This window comes from Euprymna scolopes, chromosome 39 (assembly GCF_053919585.1).
Source record: "Euprymna scolopes isolate OS-2025 chromosome 39, ASM5391958v1, whole genome shotgun sequence".
In the NCBI taxonomy this organism is placed as follows: domain Eukaryota; kingdom Metazoa; phylum Mollusca; class Cephalopoda; order Sepiida; family Sepiolidae; genus Euprymna; species Euprymna scolopes.
In genome coordinates this window covers 68,968,839-68,987,356 of record NC_136520.1, presented here as the reverse complement: position 1 = coordinate 68,987,356, position 18,518 = coordinate 68,968,839, and the positions used below count along the sequence as shown (strand labels likewise).

Sequence of the window (18,518 nt, the reverse complement as noted above, 5' to 3'; positions counted from 1 at the left end):
CACTGAATGTCCCCGGGGATGCGAACCAGAATTTTGCCAGGGTCATACATACTGGATTCATATTAAGAACAATAGGCTCCACATTTTGGCCAAGTTTCAGAAAAATCTAATGGATGGATCAAAGTTATGGGGCCAAACTTGTCATTTTTGGCCATTTTTTAACCTCCCCTGGGGACGCAACGGCGATTTTCGCAAAAATTTTCTTTTACTGTGCACATCTGAAATACAACTTGTGGCAAAATTTCAGGAAAAACTAATGTACGGTTATCTGTCAATAGTCCGGACTAACGGACACCACTGAAAATATAGGTCCCTTTCCGATAAATCTGGGGACCAATTACAGTTACATCATGTTACATACGAGGGTGGGGATAAATCTGTGTCTCGCGTTGGAGGTACCTACAGGGCGTAAATATAGATACAATGTATCGTCGTATTTAAAAAAAAAAAAAAAAAAAAAAAAAAAAAAGAAGAAGAAAAGAGTTGTATTAGTTCATTCATATTCTACTGTATTACTGTACTTTGTTACCTCTGGAGGTCAACACAGCTGTTACATATCCCTCCCTCAAAAAAAAAAAAAAAAACTACAATGCCCTTTTTTTTTATAAAATACATTAAACAAAGCGAATCAATTACAAATATCAAAGTTTTTGTCACCATGACAACAGCGTGTGTGTGGTGGGATGGGAGAGTTAATGATACGTTTACGTCATCCCAAACAATAAGGGGTCGCTCCTTTCTTTTAGAAAAGAATCCCAACTTCAAAACTGACACAGTGTCTAACCTTGACTTTGATAAACCAGAAAAAACACTAACCCCCGCTCCCCAAGGGAAAGAGATAGCTAAAAATAAATTTAATGGAAGAAAAAAAAAAAAAAAAATCGGGCAGGGGACTTTTTGTAATTAAGATTATATGACTCAACTTAAAAGATGACAAATTGTTCTATGTGCTCAGTTAGCTCCGAAACTTTTTTTGTGGGGAGGGATCAATTGGATTGGTGAAACACCTTCCATATTTCACACAAAACGAAAACTATTGTTTGCATTTTCCAAACTCAATTCTAAAAATATGTAACTTTTAAATGCTGCGCATAACGGAAATACAATAAATAAATAATTAAAACATTAAAAAAAAAAAAAAAAAGTATCGAAAAAATAATGCACATATTGTTAATTCGATATATTATTTGTTGGAGTACAACGTGACCTAACTTTTCTCAAACTGAAAGCAAGGCTAGAATTTGGGACCCTATTCCTCTACAAGCACCATACTAATGAAGATTTGGTATCCGAAACTGAAATTAGCATCATTTTTTGATTGACAGATTCAGCTAAGTGAAAGGCGTAAAAAACAAATTTTGAAATAATAAAACTTGGTGATGTTGACTTATAGCCTCCGATGGGTCATGTGACTCGTGTTCATGTAAAGCTCGAACGACATAAATGAAACTGAAACGAAATAAAATACATGTGGGTCACCGACAAGATTACTGCAAGACCTTTACTTTTTTTTTTTTTTTGCGTCTTGCTTTCAATGTTGAACTAATCGCTTCACAAATGATTTCTCTGATCAAAGCAGTTAACCCCCCCCCCCCAAAAAAAACCCCATAAACTATTTCTTTTACAACTTCAAATAACGGGAACCCATCATTACAACCAATGACACGCACAAATAATCGCTTCATGTTTAAAAAAAAAAAAAAAAAAAAAAAAAAAATCACTTTTTAAATAAATACTCTCCTGGAGGGGGGGGGGAGATATCTTGTTGATGACATCATTATATATAAAAAAAAAAAGAAAAAAAAAAGTCCTAAATGATTTTTTTGTAAAGTTGAGAAGGGTGAGACTGAGCGTCACGTCACCTCGTTTAACACATTTATAGAGATTTAGTTTCTCGCAGGCATAAAACATTAAAAGAAAATCGATATTTGCCGGTAGACACAGACATGAAAAAGCAAACATTACTAACGACGAAGATTTTATTCTGCCGCCACACTTTTTTCTTTCTTTTTTTTTTTAGCGGAGGGGAGAGGGAAGAGTAGTAGATAATATTACTGTTATCAAACTACTCTTATATTTTTCATGAGAATTACTAGTGCTACTTGAAACTCTTTGACAAAAGAGGATCAAAACCTTAGCATTATGGTCTTAATACTACCCTAGCCGGGTAACTATGACTTGACTTATAGCCTTTCATATGACATGAGGGGGGGGGGGTCAAGCTTTTAGCCAACTAAAAAGTACAAGCCTTCAAACTTAGAATCAAACCAAATATTTCAAAGACACATACATACAGACAATTATACCAGATAATTCTCGAGTGTGTTTGGTCTAGCTGTACAAGGGTTTATCAGAACATTAAATCTTGAACAAATTTTTAAATATAGTATTCGAATCTTAAATAAGATTTTGATCCGAGGAGCCTTAAATAAATTTCCACTCTTTTGTACAGACATTTAAAATTCTCGTAGACTCTTGAAAATTCAGTAAGTTATTGCTATATATTTTATGAGATGACTGACCAATTTTAATGATTTCAGGTTCAAATGAACAGCTACAACAGGAATTGGAATACACTCTACTAAAGCCCGATTATCACAGCTGGTGAATTTCAAAAATGCAATCTGGACATGACACTTCAGAAGAATAATATTTTATTTATTTTTTTAAATTACACTTTCACCCCAAACAAGGCACATTTCCACTTTGAGGTAGGGGGCTACTATCAGGGACATAAGCTACAGAGGTACTATGTAGGGAGTTGGGCAGCAAGATGTCGGTTCACGTTACACTTGAACTTCTGCATGCCGGTACAGTTGGGGAAGCAGGGACCCGGAAGGGAATTCCAAAGTCTAGCAGTTCTGGGGAAGAAACTACTGGAGTAGAAGGCTCTCTTACATCTAGGGATCTCTACTGTGTAGGATTTAGCTGCTTGTCAGGTTTGGCGGGGGTATTTACGTTGAGGGGGTACAAATGCTTGCAGTTCGGAGCATTCACCGTTAAAGTACTTGTAGAACAGGCAGAGGGATGCAAAATTTAGTCGAAAATTCTGTTTTAAACTTGGAAAAAATGCCACAGAAATGTATGGAATTCTTCAGATTGCTTTTGGACCATCTTGCATGAATTCAGCATCAGTTTTTGAGTGGTATAAGAGATTCAAGAAAGCCAGAGAGTCTGTGAGGGATGATGAGAGGTGTATGAGAAGTAAGGAAGTCAGAACATCAAAGTTGATTGGCCAAATAAAGAGTTTCATGGATAATGACCGTCCTGTGTCTATAGAGACACAGTTTGATGTCAGTGTGGGAACTGTACGCGCATATTATTTATGAGGAAGTAAAGATGCTGAAGATTTGCGCAAAGTTTGTCCCATGGGTTCTCAGATCAGAAAGAAAGAAGTCATAGGCATAAAGACAGTTCCTCATCCTCCCTATAGTCCAGAACTTGCTCCCTGTGACTTTTGGTTATTCCCTAAGCTCAAGGAAAACCCTAGAGGCTGTCGTTATGAGACAATTGAGGAGATGAAAGAGGCTATGACAAGCATCACTGACATGCTCACAAAAGAGGACTTCCATGAGGTGGTTGGAATGGTACAAGTACATTGCAGTTGGAAATTACTTTGAAAGGGTCTCGAGCTTCAGGTGTATATTATCAATTAAAGTACTTATACAAAAAATGTCTGGAAACTTATTGAAGGCATCTCATATGTCTATTCACTGGTTCATACAAGGAATGGTGCACCTTTTCAAGTAATGTCACCTTAAGTAACAACACTTAAAATGGATACTCAACCAGACTAGATGAATTCTGTAAGAAAAAAAAAAGCATCACAAGAAAGTTATAATATAACATATTTAAATCGTCAAGTGGAAAGAGGAAAATTAATAGGTGCTTATGCATTTATGTTACCGTACTAATTAAAAAAAAAAAAAAAAAAAAGTATTTTCAAGTTAAATTTAAGTTTTACAATATCTTTTTTTTTATTAAATTGTTAGCTGAAAGTACAGAATTACAAAATACCCTCCCCATATTAAGAATGGCTCTCTAAATAACATTTCAGCACGGTAACATAAATGCACAAGTACCAATTAATGTTCTTTACCACTTTACTACTTCTATGTTTGAGACGTAAAGGAGAACTTTAAGGTATATTCGAATATCTATGTATCTCATATGAAGATCAAGTGTTGTTAACCTTGATTTCTGACAACTTTGAAGTAAAATGAAATAAAAGAGGAAATAATTCTGGTATTTTTTTGTGTTCTATGGAATCTACCATGTTGACGTAATTGTGTTCACTAACTAGAACTACATATTTAACCAAAATAACCGAAACATGTCTGCACATATGTAGTCAAAATGTATGATTAAAAAAATTATTATGCTGTGTTTTTGCATAGTAGGAATGACCAGTGCTCAATTGCGTCTATAAGAGCATAATATTTTATTACAAATAACAGTATTAGTGCACTTATTGATCCGTGCTAAAATAATAACATTGTTTAGAAAGCCATTCTTAACAAGGAGGATGTTTTGTACTTATCCTATACTTTAACCTTACGAGTTAATAAAAACAGAAATCAAAACTTTAAACGTGAAAATACTATTTAAAAAATAGTGCAGATCAAAAAGTGCACTAGCACCCAAATAACATTCAGATCAGCCATTGATAACTGCGGTTTCACAGACTGGATTTACAATATCTCTGCGAAACCACAAGTATCAGTAGTTGATCAGAACAATGTTATTTGTAACAATTATAATATATAAGAAAAATCTTATTGAAAATTAATTCTAATTTTTTAAAAATATATTAAAAACATGTAAAAGATGTATACAGAATTTTTAATTATCCAACAAGAAGTACAAATTTATATATAATAGCTATAAGAAAATGCAATTAAAATCATTGGTAATATTTAAAGTCCATAGAGTAAATGTGGTATTATGGTGCTAAAGTTAAGGTGATAGACAAATAGCAAAAGAATGGAAGGAACAGTGCTCGGATGAATGGGTTAGAATGTGTATAGTTAAGAGTATGATAGATGGTAGATGACCACAGGATGACCAACGATTCTCCCCCTCCATTCCTCACAGTTTTGATGGTCTTTTGCCTAAATTTGTAAAATTTGTTAACTTTTTATTGCAAATGAATAATGAAAGTATAGTATCTGTTGTCCTAGCTCAAACTTCATCTTCTTTGACTCATTGAAAAACTAACTAATAACCGATTCCCCAATTTCAATCTGCAGCAAGAGGAAGATCAGCCAGAATACAACGATTCCAATATAATATAACACCTGGAGTAGGACCCAGGCGCGGAGCAAACCCTCTCAGGGCTGATGGACCCAGTAGATCTTCCCAGATCACCGTCTAAGAGAAGGAAAACCCTGAAACTAAACCAAAGGGGAGGGAGGCTTCTCCAGTCTTGGACGACAACCTTCCTAGAGCTGGTGACTCAAACAAATTACCGGTCTGCAAACCTAAATTGCTTAAGGAGTAGATAGGCTCTGTCTATCGCCGGCTTCCATACTCCTTCTTTGCCTATTAGTCAGGCGCAGAGACACTATCACAGGTGAATCGACAAAACACTTAGTGGTAGATCTTGTTTCTTGTCTAGGGCATTGAATGCCGTTACCCCACTCCCGACACATCCCGCCCCTCATAACTGGGCACTTGAGAGTGCTTGAGTACCACGCATGCCTGTGCAATTAGATTGGGTGATCTTCTGATGGGCTGAGGGTACCGGATTGACAGTTCCTGGCTGCTGTTTCCGACTGGTAGTACAGGTGCCCTAACTCTTTGGTAGTGCTTAGAGCGGCTGCTCCATCAACAGTTGTATAATATCGGGTTGTTTGTAGTGCCATGTCGCGCATGGAAAGGGACCCTGCACTCATCCCCGATGGGCTTTCCCGAGGCCACAGTCCTAGTTGAAGAAAGGTCAGCCAATTGGTCTACTTGTGTTGCATGTCTGATATCCTGCATAACCTCTTGTTTAGCTCCCCCTCACCTAACTGAAACTCTTTAAAAACATGATGACACTAAAATAAAAAAATAAGCTTAAACCAGGTCTAGGGACAAACAAATCCAACTTGCCTCCTCCCTTGAGGCTTGCATTCACTAACATCCGTGGACTTAGAACTAATTCAGCTGATGTTGAAGCATTTCTTCTAACAAATACCCCGGATATCTTAGCACTAAGCGAGACTAACCTACACTCCTCCATCCCCTCTAACTACTTTAACATGCCTGGATATCTCCCACTCTGCCATAAGGACTCTGACAGACATATGCACGGACTTGGAGTCTACATTCGTAATACTCTCCCCCTGACTAAAGAAACAAACCTAGAAACGGACGATCAAGCCTTTATGTGCTTTAGACTAAACATACAACACAACATTAGCTACTTTTATTTTCTCTACCGCTCTCCCTCGACCCAGGACTGCACCATAATAAACAAAGTCTCTGACAGTATAGACACAGCACTCTCCCTCGACACTAGCGCCCAAGTCCATGTATTTGGTGACTTTAATGTTCACCACAAAAACTGGCTTGGGTTCTCTACTCACACAGATGCAGCGGGCAGCACAACACATAGTTTTGCTATATCTCACTCCCTATCACAAATGGTTATGTTTCCCTGACCAGCAAGAACAACAAGCATCACTTCTAGACCTGTTTCTGACTACAGTTCCCGAGGATTGTACAACAAATGCTAACAGCCCACTTGGGAACGCTGACCATGCAGTGATAATGGTAGAAATCGCCCTAAATTCTAGACCCAAAACTGAAGAGCCAGTGCTCAAAACAACAAGATATTATAAAAAGGCTGACTGGGAAGCCATCAGAGATCTTATCAGAGATGCCCCATGGGGAAATATTTTTTCTCTTCCTGCCGAACAGTGCGCAAATGAGACCACTGAATGGTTCAAAACAGCAATGGAAGCACATGTTCCCATGCGGAAATTTTATAGCAAGCCCCACTCTCCCCAATGGTTTACTTCGACTTGCACAACTGCCATTGCTCAAAGGCAGCATGCATACCGCAGATTTAACCGACATAAGTCCAGTTCAAACAAACAGAAGTACATAGAAGCTAGAAATAACGTTAAGAAAGAAATAGCGACAGCCAAGAGAGAATTTACTGAAACCACTAAAAAAAACGCATCGAAGCATAAAACTTAGGAACTCGTGACTTCTGGAAAATCTACAGCAGTGTAGTAAATAATGGGCAATCAACAATTCCCCCACTAACCAACAATCACAAGGTTGTTTGCTCAGCAACCGACAAAGCTAATATGCTTGCCAGCCGGTTTGCCTCGAACTCCACACTGGACCCTTCCAACCACCCCCTGCCTGAATTTCCTTTGCGGACAGATGCCACGCTAGACGATCTAAAAATCACCCCTGCTCAGGTACATGTTATCATAAAAAATCTTGACACTTCAAAAGCATGTAGACCTGATCTCATCCCAGCTGTGCTATTAAAAAAGTGCTCAGCCAAAGTAGCTCCAGTTCTCTCCAAACTCTACAACAAATGCCTTAATGAATCATGCTTTCCAGGCTGTTGGAAAAACGCTTCTGTGGTACCAATATTCAAGAATTCTGGCGAAAGAACTGACCCATCAAATTATCGCCCCATTAGCCTCCTCCTACTTTTCGCCGAAATATTTGAGACCATAATTAACCATGCTCTAGTCCGGCACCTTACAGATGCTGAACTTCTGACTGACAAACAATATGGATTTAGACAAGCCCGTTCCACAGCTGATATCCTCACTGTAATCTCTGAACGTATATACCATTCACTCGACAAAGCGGGGGAGGGCAGAGCGGTAACTCTAGATATATCTAAGGCTTTTGACAGGGTATGGCACAAGGGTCTCCTCAGGAAAATTAAATCATACGGTATCACTGGTAGAATACTTAGCATAATTAAATCCTTCTTAGATAAGAGAAAAATCCAGGTTGTCCTCGACGGTCAAACATCTAAACAGTGTGATATAAATGCGGGAGTGCCTCAGGGGTCTATTCTTGGACCTCTATTGTTCCTGATATTTATTAATGACCTCCCCGACAAAACTGCCTCTGAGATGGGTATATATGCTGATGACACTACACTCTATAACAGGCATGACAGGAAAACAAATGAACACATATCTAAAGAAATGGCAAAAACACTAGAGGATGACCTCCAATCTGTAGTCGAATAGGGACATAAATGGATGGTCACATTCAATGCTGCCAAGACTAAACTGGTTTCCTTCAATAACTACAAGAAACCTTCTCTGCCACCAATAGCAATGGCCAGTGACTCCCTGTCCGAGAGTACATCTTTCAAACTGCTTGGCCTAACGTTCACAGGAAACATGAGCTGGAACAATTATATTGAAAACATTGCCAGGGCCGCTGCAAAAAAGGTAGGCTCTCTCTACCGTGCTAGAAACTACTGACACCTGAAAGTATCCTGTACCTCTATAAGGCCACCATTCGCCCATGTATGGAGTATTGTTGTCACATTTGGGCTGGTGCGTCTACTACTAGTCTCTCGCTCCTAGACAAGGTTCAAAAAAGAGTTGCCAATCTGATAGGCCCTGAACTGACATCTAAGCTTCAGCCTCTGTCCCATCGATGAAACGCTGCATCCCTCTGCTTGTTCTACAAGTATTTTAATGGTGAATGCTCTGACGAACTGCAGGCACTTGTGCCCCCACGACGCAGACACCCTCGACAAACCCGACAGGCAGCTAAATCCCACCCCCACACAGTAGAGATCCCTAGATGTAAAAGATCTTTCTACTCCAGTAGTTTCTTCCCCAGAACCGCTAGACTCTGGAATTCCATTCCAGGATCCTGCTTCCCTAACTGTACTGACATGCAGAAGTTCAAGTGCAACATGAACCGACATCTTGCTGCCCAAATCCCTACATAGTGCCCCAGTAGTTGCTGACCCTGATAGTAGCACCTGAGTGGCAATGTGCCTTGTTTGGGGTGAAAATGTAAAAGTAATGGGGAGAACCTCATAGCAGATGAAAGTATCAACAAACTCCTGGTGATATTTGCTGCTAAGGGGATTTATTGCAGCACCCAGAGGATGCAGCAGAGAGAAAAGAAAGGAGAAAGGTAGGGTTAAAAGTACACCAGGACACGTAACATTATCACCACCATGAATCAAAAACTCCAGTGTCAACATCTGGAGATACTGAGGAATATTGCAAAGCTGATAAAAGGGATGCCATTAAGTGGGACATCTACAATTCCTCCTATCAGCATTACATTTTAAGATTTCCAAAATGAGGAATGGCTGCATGATCATTACACACAGTATTCCAGATGCGTAATGCTTTGAGAGATGATGTGTATTGCCGCAGGTGACTGAAATTTGTTAACCTGTGTTTTTCTAAATATTTAACAGACTACATATCTTTCTCTGATGAACATGAATTTTTATTTGTTTAAACAAGTTATGGTGAACATCTACAAGATTGCCCCACCCTCTAAATTCCAAAATTTTCACTTTTTTAAAACCTTTTCCCAGTAAATTTCATCGATTAGACTTAACTTTCAGATAAAAAAAAATTATGATTTATCGTGGGGGATCGGTTTCCAATTATAACGTTCTACTAAATTGAACACCCACTTTGTGACCATCCACGAGAAAAAATAGCGACTCTCACTTGACTGGTGAATATTTCCATTTATAAAAAAAGGTTACGAAGAGAACTTTCTTTACCCCATTCTCTCTCCAGATTTACCTATCTCTGTCCTTTCCAACTCACCTATAAAAATGATGACTTTTACAAGTTCACAACAAATAACTGTTACCAAAGGCAAGAAATAATTTGTTTTTAGACGGGAATATTCACCGGTTACGCGAGAAAATCATTATACCTCCCTTCCCTCCTGTGGATGGTCACAAAGTGGGGGTTAAATTTAGTAGACCGTTATAATTGAAAACTGATCCCTGATGATCATAAAATTATTTGCTTTTTTTCCTAATTTTTTTTTTTTTTTATATGAGATTAATCAGAAAAAAATTTAAAAAAGTGAAATTGTGGAATAGGTGGGGGCAATCTCGTAGACGTCCACCCAAATCAAATATATTTTACGCATGATAATCCAAAAACACACTGAAAGTTAACAATACTGTAAGGTGGCTACTGGCATAGCTACCGAGAGTAAAGAAGACCAATGCACATGACAGCGTAACGTCACTTCCTGATTAAGTTGTAGGTATAGACAGCTTCCGGTATTCAACCACGTGGTCATGCTAACAGGCATAAAAAAATATGGCTACCAAATGTGTTACTGATTATCCATGTATGTTCTAAAGAGAAAGAACAATTCTCCATTCGGGTAATAATTATTATAATTGCACATTGGGATAATTTTAATCAAAATATCATAAGTGAACTCGTGTTTGAACTTTTATTTTTATCGGAGAAAGTCGAAGATTTCATTTTATTTATCTTTTTTCTTTACTGCGAAACAAACAATTTTTATATATTTTTCAGTCTGTTCTTTTAATAATAAATAAAACTTTTCACCGAGAACTCTCAAATATTTTAAAGTTAGCATTTTTCACAGCAGTTTTTTTTTTATAATCAGCGAATTCTCAATATTTTAGCACCGGGTGTAATTTATTTCGTTGAAATATATTTAAAACTTTGAGTTTTTGTTTTTTTATAACATTTTAACTGTAAATAATTTACATGATGGGTTTGTTTTACTGTACACATACATTCGAAAAAGTTGTCAAAAAACAAATATATAACAGATAAATGTTATCAAAGACAAGATAAGTTACTCTCCTACCAAACATGCCAACATTTTTCTTTTTAAAATATATCGATAAACATTGTATGATTTTTGAAGCGATTACACGTTTTAAGTGAGTAAAACCACTAAAAACCTTTCCAGATAGGTAGAAGAGTAACTTATCTTGCCTTTGATAACATTTATTTGTTATATATTTGCTTGACAACTTTTTCGACTATGTGTATGGTAATACAAACCCAAAATTTAACTTGAAAATACTATTTAAAATACACGTGCGTACACTGCACAAGCACTCTTATTATAATAATAATAGTAATATTAATAAAAAACTTGTGTAGATGACATGGACTGGCACCACACCACACCAACTAGTTGTAAAGGGTCAGAGAGGATGGAAAAGACCGAGGTGAGAGAGTACTGACCAAATCTCCACTGGAAGTGTGCAGTTCAAATCTGGTACCTTGGGGAGGCATTTTGTCACCTAAACTCCAGGAAACACTAATGGCCGATGCTAACGAGAAATCAGTGACAACGGCTGTTGCGATAACATGCAATCATCTGCACAAGTGGTCAAGAGGTGGAGAACACTGGAAATCTGGGGAGACTTGTTGTCACTTGGTCTCCAGGGAACACCACAGGTTACTGCCAGTGAGCGATCACTGATGATGGCCTGTGAGACAACTAATATGCTACACATTTTAATGAAAAACATGGGGGGGGAAAAAAAAAAAAAAAAAAAAAAAATGGACATAGAAGAACAGAAAACCAAAACTTTAAATATAATTTCTGTATTAAAAGTAATAGTTATTTAAATATTTCAACATATAATCTTGTGGGGAAAATCCAGCTTCCCAATAAGGGGCACTCTGGATAGGAACAAAAATAATCTCAGTCATGAAAGATTTCTCCTCCACCGACCGAGGACAGAAAAGGTAAAGTGTAACATCAAAACAGATACTACACTGGCCCACAAATCCAAAGAGACCCAGGCTTGGCTTCAGAAGGAGTGCCCTTCTTTCACTGCCCCCTCCTCCTTCAACCTCAACCCTACTACTTCGTTTGGTCATACGCCAAGAACATCACCAAAATGACCTCTCAACATTAAAGCCAGCCTGATCGCTACTATCCACCAAGTAATAAAAAAACAAACACCAAAATAATTTGTTTAAATTTAATTATTTTTACTGTGCAATAATTTATATCAGTTTGAAATAAACTATCAGTTTGAAATAAGTCCACTTGCCAGTCCACAGTTACAAGTTCAGAATAAGGCAAGAAAAAAACGAAGCTATAAACATGGGAGACAAAATGTTCATAAGAACCATATAATATACACTAGACTTTTTAGGCTATTAAAAATGAGCAAAAGTTATAGCCATTGACTTAGAATGAGTGCTTTATGCCAAATGATGACTGAGTACAGTTAAATTTGTGCTCAATTTTGGCATTAAATACTAATGTCTATTAATAACTGCATCAAATGGATACCATAATACTTAGTTCGCTGCATCTTCTAATAAAATCTATACAAAATTTCAGCCAGATTGGACACACACACACACACACATTCTATATATATATATATATATATATATATATATATATAGAGAGAGAGAGAGAGAGAGAGAGAGAGATAGATATGGTGCTTGTTAATATAGAGTTGACAGATCGATTTTATTAAAATGTTTTAAGAAAAAACAGTACTTACTTGTCATGTCGATAGTACTATAGTCAAAAATTGCGAAAATTAATCAAGTAGAAAATTTGGTTAATATGCACTGGTTGTCTAATCTGTAAAGGGTGTTTATTCTGAAAGCTGTTCTTAACATGGGGAGGTTGGGAGTGTTTATACCGAAAGGCATTTTCTTATTTTCAACCGCACTGGATCATTTTGCCAAGGTTGCTGAAAAAATGGTGGGATCCTTCTACCGCTCCAGTAGATATCTCACTGCTGATGCAATTCTCTACCTATATAAAAGCCAGGCACGTCCAAGGATGGAGTACTGTTGCCACATCTTAAAGACCATATCCTGCATTGACAAAGTTCAAAATAGACTTTGTAGCTCTTTCCTACAGAAGAGACGCTGCAAGCCTGTCTCTGCTTTGTTATTTATAAGGCAAGTACTCATCTGAGCTCCAATCTATGGTTCTCCTTTGCCAAACTTTCACAAAAAACACCCGTCTAGCTGAAACTACTATAAATAATTTCCCCCACTCTTTATCTGTGCCCGCTTTACAGCTGACTACAATTGCAAGTCCAATATAAACAAATTCTTGATGAACTGTCCCCTTAAGTAATCCAATTTACCAAAATTCCACTACCAAGATTACTACGATAATTACCCCATTGACTACTGTACACTCATTAACCCTTATCCTCGAGTGGCCTCCGAGACTTGATAAGTGGTGACTCCTATGTAAAAAAAAAAAAAAAAATCCATTGCAGATTGGACAAACAGTGCACATTGACCAATTATTTATAGTTCCAAGTAATTTTTATGGAAAATTAGGGGAAATCGCATTTTCCTTAGATGTGAATACCTTGAAGACTGCGAATACAGAGAACACACCTCCCTTTCCGCTACTTTAATGGCGACGTATTGTTTTAGCCAATACGGATAGATTATTTTTTTAAAAAACTAAAAACACAATAGCAGGTGTTCTACCTCATGAATTTTCGTAATTTTTTAAAGATATTTCTATTTTCGACATGACAAGTAAGTACTGTTGTTTTGGCTTAAACCCACATAAAAAAAAAGAAATCTGTCGACTATCTTAAACACCTACATATATTTGTATTCCCGTTTTTTTTATTTGTTCACAATTTGATTAATATATACAAAAGCTCCCTTATTTTACTCATTTATTTCTATATATAGTATGATTCTTGCAAACAAGATACAATAAAGAGATCATCTCATTTGTATATTATATTAAGAAAAATCGATTTTTATTAAATAGCGGTATCTTAGTTAATGTTTATAGTGAAAGAATTGTTATAAGGGTTCTATTTAAAGTTGTTATTTAATAAATTTGAAACAATTATATTGATAATATATTTAATTAAATTTATTTAGAATTATTATTCCAACATAGATTTTTTAAATGATTAGTATAGCAGGTGTGTTCCAAACGGAACTTTATGTCAACCCAGGCAACGCTGGGTACCTATGCTAGTATATAGATATGAGAAATGGAAATAATATTCCGAGGAGAGAGAGAGAGACGAAAAAGGAACAAACCAAGTTATATGTCCATTAACGTTTCGTCTTTAAGAAGTCTTACAATAAAGACGAAACGTTGATGGACATAAAACTTGGTTTGTTCCTTTTTCATCCCTTCCTCTCCTTCTCTTTGAACGGTACACAATGCAACTTTTTAATACAATAAAAAAATTGCGAAGTTAGTTAAAAAAAAAAAAAAAAAAAAAAAATTCTTTGGGTTTACTCGTTTAATTTCTCATTTGTAACGGATTTACGTTTTTTGGATTCATTTTTAAACTGAATTTTCTTTCAAATTCATGTGACCAATATTAGCATTTACACTCCCACCTTTGTTGCCCAGTACAGTAAAACGAACGCTCAGTGCGCACATTTCAAGATGCTAAATAAACAAAATTATTTATTTTGATCTAAATTATTGAAATAATTGAAAATTAAAGCAAAGTTTCTTTGCTTCTTTATCATAAATTAAAGTTTCCCTTTTTTTTTTTTAAAGAAAAAAAAATTCGACGGAGCGTTAAATAAACAAACGCTTACATAATAAACAAAATATTTCCTGCTTCAAAAACCTTGTTGGTTCAATCGTAGAACAGAGACGCGTAATAAAAATAACGATTGGTCTTAATTTCTATTTTTAGTCTTGAAATAAAATTTTAATTTTCTTTCTAAAGTCGGCGGACGTACACGAGTGAGGCCCCCATTGCGAAATATGCATTGACTACAATGTTGTACGCAGCTTGTTGCAGGGAGCGCTCCGTTTTTTTGGCTTGTGTGCCCCCCCCCCTTTTTTGCCTTGAACTTTGTGCATTTCAGATTATTTTGTTATACATTTTTTTTTTTTTCCCGGATATATATATATATATATATTTTTGTGTGTGGGGGGGGGGGGGAGGGGGCTGTTTTTCTCATATCGAAAAACGCTGACATTTTCTTGAATACTCGATGAGAACACGACTGTTTATGTTTTAATAATTATTTTTTATTCAAAAATAAATAAAAATTTCAATTTGGCTTGAACTTTGCCATTTTCCAACTATATTTATTGATTACTGGATTTAAGGTACTGGTCGCGATTTGAGTTTCCTGCCGAACACCATAAAAAAAAACACTGACTTCCCCTACGCATGAGCAAAGGACATGTTTTAGTTGCCATAGTAACTAAATGATCATGAATTTTTATCGACTTTGTTTTACTGTTTATGAATATTGAAATAAAAGAAATTACTACACATTAATAATATCTCACTTTTATCGCCTTTGTTTTTTATCACTTTTATCGACTTTTTCTTTTAAATAGCATTTTCTTTTTAAATAACATTTTTACTGTTTATGAATATTAAAAGAAAAAATAATTACTAAACATTTATTAATAAAAAAAATGGGTGCTAGTGCACTTATGATCCGCGCTATATTTTAAATCGTATTTCTAAGTTTAATTAAAGCTTAATGGGTTTTTTTTTTATTCAATTGTAAGGTTAAAGTAGAGAATAGGTACAAAACCCTCCCCATGTTAAGAATGGCTTTTTAAATAATAACGTTATTTCAGCACGGATCAATAAGTGCACTAGTACCACAAAATAGTGATAGAATAATAAATTTACTTACGTTTGTTTATTTAATCAATGTTATTTTCACACCATTCAAAATTTATAAATTATAAAATTAAAATAAACTAAAAAGAAAAGTAACTAAACAATTTTTTGATAATCTTTTTTAACTACAATATTTATTTACAAACAAAATTGAAAAAAAAAAAAAATTTATGGGTAAATGTTTACTTTAACTGTTTTTCTGCTGGTCGCCATGAAACTCAACGACCAAGGAGCATTTCACACGACGTACCACTCTGATAGATGTTTTAAAATATTGTCGAAAGCTTCTTTTCCGCTTTTGCCATAAATTTCCCGCCATATGAATTCATCCAAATGGGATTCCATCGTGGTTGACTGTACGCCCATCATTGCTTTGAATTTCCTTTCAGCATTTTTCCAAAAGCATTTTATGTTATTTGTGTGAATCCCGGTGAGTGGATCCACAAAGTTTTGTTGGTGATTCACCTGTTGATGTTCATATGGCGGATTGACGTTAATTGCTGTTATCGATGCATATGCTCTCCAGCAATCCGAGTATATAATTGTACCCGGCTTAATAAATTTTTTAATAAGTGGTGTCAACGTTTCGGCTGAACGGTCACCGACAAAAACTAAAAAACCAATTTTATCATTTCTGTCCCAGCCACCGAAAACACACCGTTGTTGTGGAAGTCTCCCTCTGTTGTATTTTCTTTCGGTCATTAATGACTCATCTATTTCTACTATGTGTCCTGGTCCACCAATTTGGTATGGGTTTAACGTCAAATGGTGACTTGTAATGTCTCTTAAATACTGATACCATTGAATAACGGTACTCTTGTGTAATTTGCACACATCAGTTGCTACAAACACAGGTAACTGTCTAGACCATAAGTATACCACTCTGATAAAATCTGAGAAAGTCAATTTTGACCGTTTCAGATATGACCCGTTGGTTAGGCTTGCTGTTTGAGTTTTGTGCGTTTTGCAACGGAATCTTCTCGTTCCCCGGTACTTAATGACTGTCATCTCTTGCTGACATACAATGCAGTTCATTTTCGAAGCAACTATCTTCCTTTCCTTAAGGAACTGATATGCGGATTCAAAATCCTTGGTCCATTCGGTTATTTGAATATTCATGTTAAGAAAATGCTATTAAAAAAGAAAAGAAAAAGTCGATACAAGTGAGACATAAAAAACGTAGTCATTTAAAAAAGAAAATGCTATTTAAAAAAAAAAAGAAAAAGTCGATAAAAGTGAATGAATGGTGCGAACATTGATTAAATAAACAAACGTAAGTAAATTTATTATTCTATCACTATTTTGTGGTACTAGTGCACTTATTGATCCGTGCTGAAATAACGTTATTATTTAAAAAGCCATTCTTAACATGGGGAGGGTGTTTTGTACCTATTCTCTACTTTAACCTTACAATTGAATAAAAAAACATTAAACTTTAATTAAACTTAGAAATACGATTTAAAATATAGCGCGGACCATAAGTGCACTAGCACCCATTTTTTTATTAATAAATGTTTAGTAATTATTTTTCTTTTAATATTCATAAACAGTAAAAACATCGTCATTTAAAAAGAAAATGCTATTTAAAAAAGAAAAGAAAAAGTCGATAAAAGTGATTAAAAACAAAGGCGATAAAAGTGAGATATTATTAATAAATGTGTAGTAATTTCTTTTATTTCAATATTCATAAACAGTAAAAAAAAAGTCGATAAAAATTCATGATCGTTTAGTTACTATGGCAACTAAAACATGTCCTTTCCTTTGCTCATGCGTAGGGAGAAGTCAGTGTTTTTTTATGATGTTCGGCAGGGAACTCAAATCGCGACCAGTACCGGATTTAACAAAATTAAAACAAAAACAAAAAATTGGTGCTTATGCACTTATGTTACCATGATTAAAAAAAAAAAAAATGGTTTAAGTGCCTCCCTCAATATTTGAAATGTTTCTAATTGTTTGGAACTTGTGCTCATACCCGCCCCCTCATCCAGTCATATACAATTAGGGATACTTCAAATAGATACCCCTTTTTCAGAGCAAAAACGGAACGCTCTCTGCAATGTGCTTACCTACAACATTGTAGTCAGTACGTATTTTGCAATGGGGGCCTCATTCGTGTACGTCAGCCACTTGACTTTGATGGCATTTGTTTGTTATATATTTGTTTTTTTTGACAACTTTTTTTGTACATCTGTGGATTGTAATACAAACACCGAAATTCCAAAAATCATGAAAAATGATCCAGAAAAAAGGTGTTAGATCACGGGCACGGCTATACATCGGGTTAGATCCAGTTTTTATAAAAATCATCCACAACAACGGTCTGACATTTTGTATTTTGAAATGGCGGACTGTCAAATTGATCGATTGCAGTTACTTCCCTGGATTTTGAGAACTCTTCCACACACAATCATAAATCGATAAATTTTATTGGTACTCATGCACTTATTGATCCGTGCTGAAATAACGTTATTTAAAAAGCCATTCTTAACATGGGGAGGGGGAGGGGTGTTTTGTGCCTATTCTGTACTTTAACCTTACAATTGAATAAAAAAAAAAAAAAAAAAAAAAAAAAACTTTAATTAAACTTGGAAATACGACTTAAAAAATAGCGCGGATCAGTAAGTGCATTAGTACCATATTATTTTTTACTTTATTTGGTAAATTTTTACGACGTAGCGCAGCGCAGCGCATTATAAATAACCTCTCCATGTTAAGAACGACTTTCGGAATACCCCCCCCCCCAACCTCGAAAGCCGTTGGAATTCTAACCATGGGGAGGTTGTGGGGTACCCCGAAAGCCGTTCTCAACACGGGGGGGGGGGACAGGTCGTAAAAAATACATTTTATTACTGGATCATTTTTCGTAATTTTCTAAAAATTTATACTAATTTCGACATTCGAAATGCGTTGGCTTCAAAACCCATGA

At 35.9% G+C, this 18,518-nt stretch overlaps 1 protein-coding gene across 2 annotated transcripts in view; it reads right to left on the bottom strand.

Moving 5' to 3' along the window:
• Positions 1–18,518, bottom strand: part of LOC145263832 (histone acetyltransferase KAT2A-like) — a 110,734-nt gene that overhangs the window by 29,564 nt on the left and 62,652 nt on the right. Inside the window, exon 10 of one of the 2 annotated variants that reach the window (XM_080120898.1) lies at positions 15,697–16,723. The exons of the other annotated variant lie outside the window; for it this stretch is intronic. Within the exon in view, the coding sequence (XP_079977024.1) occupies positions 15,830–16,723 (894 nt within the window). The 3' untranslated portion in view covers positions 15,697–15,829. Of the gene's footprint in view, positions 1–15,696; positions 16,724–18,518 lie in introns of those variants that run through there. 2 annotated transcript variants of the gene reach the window in all.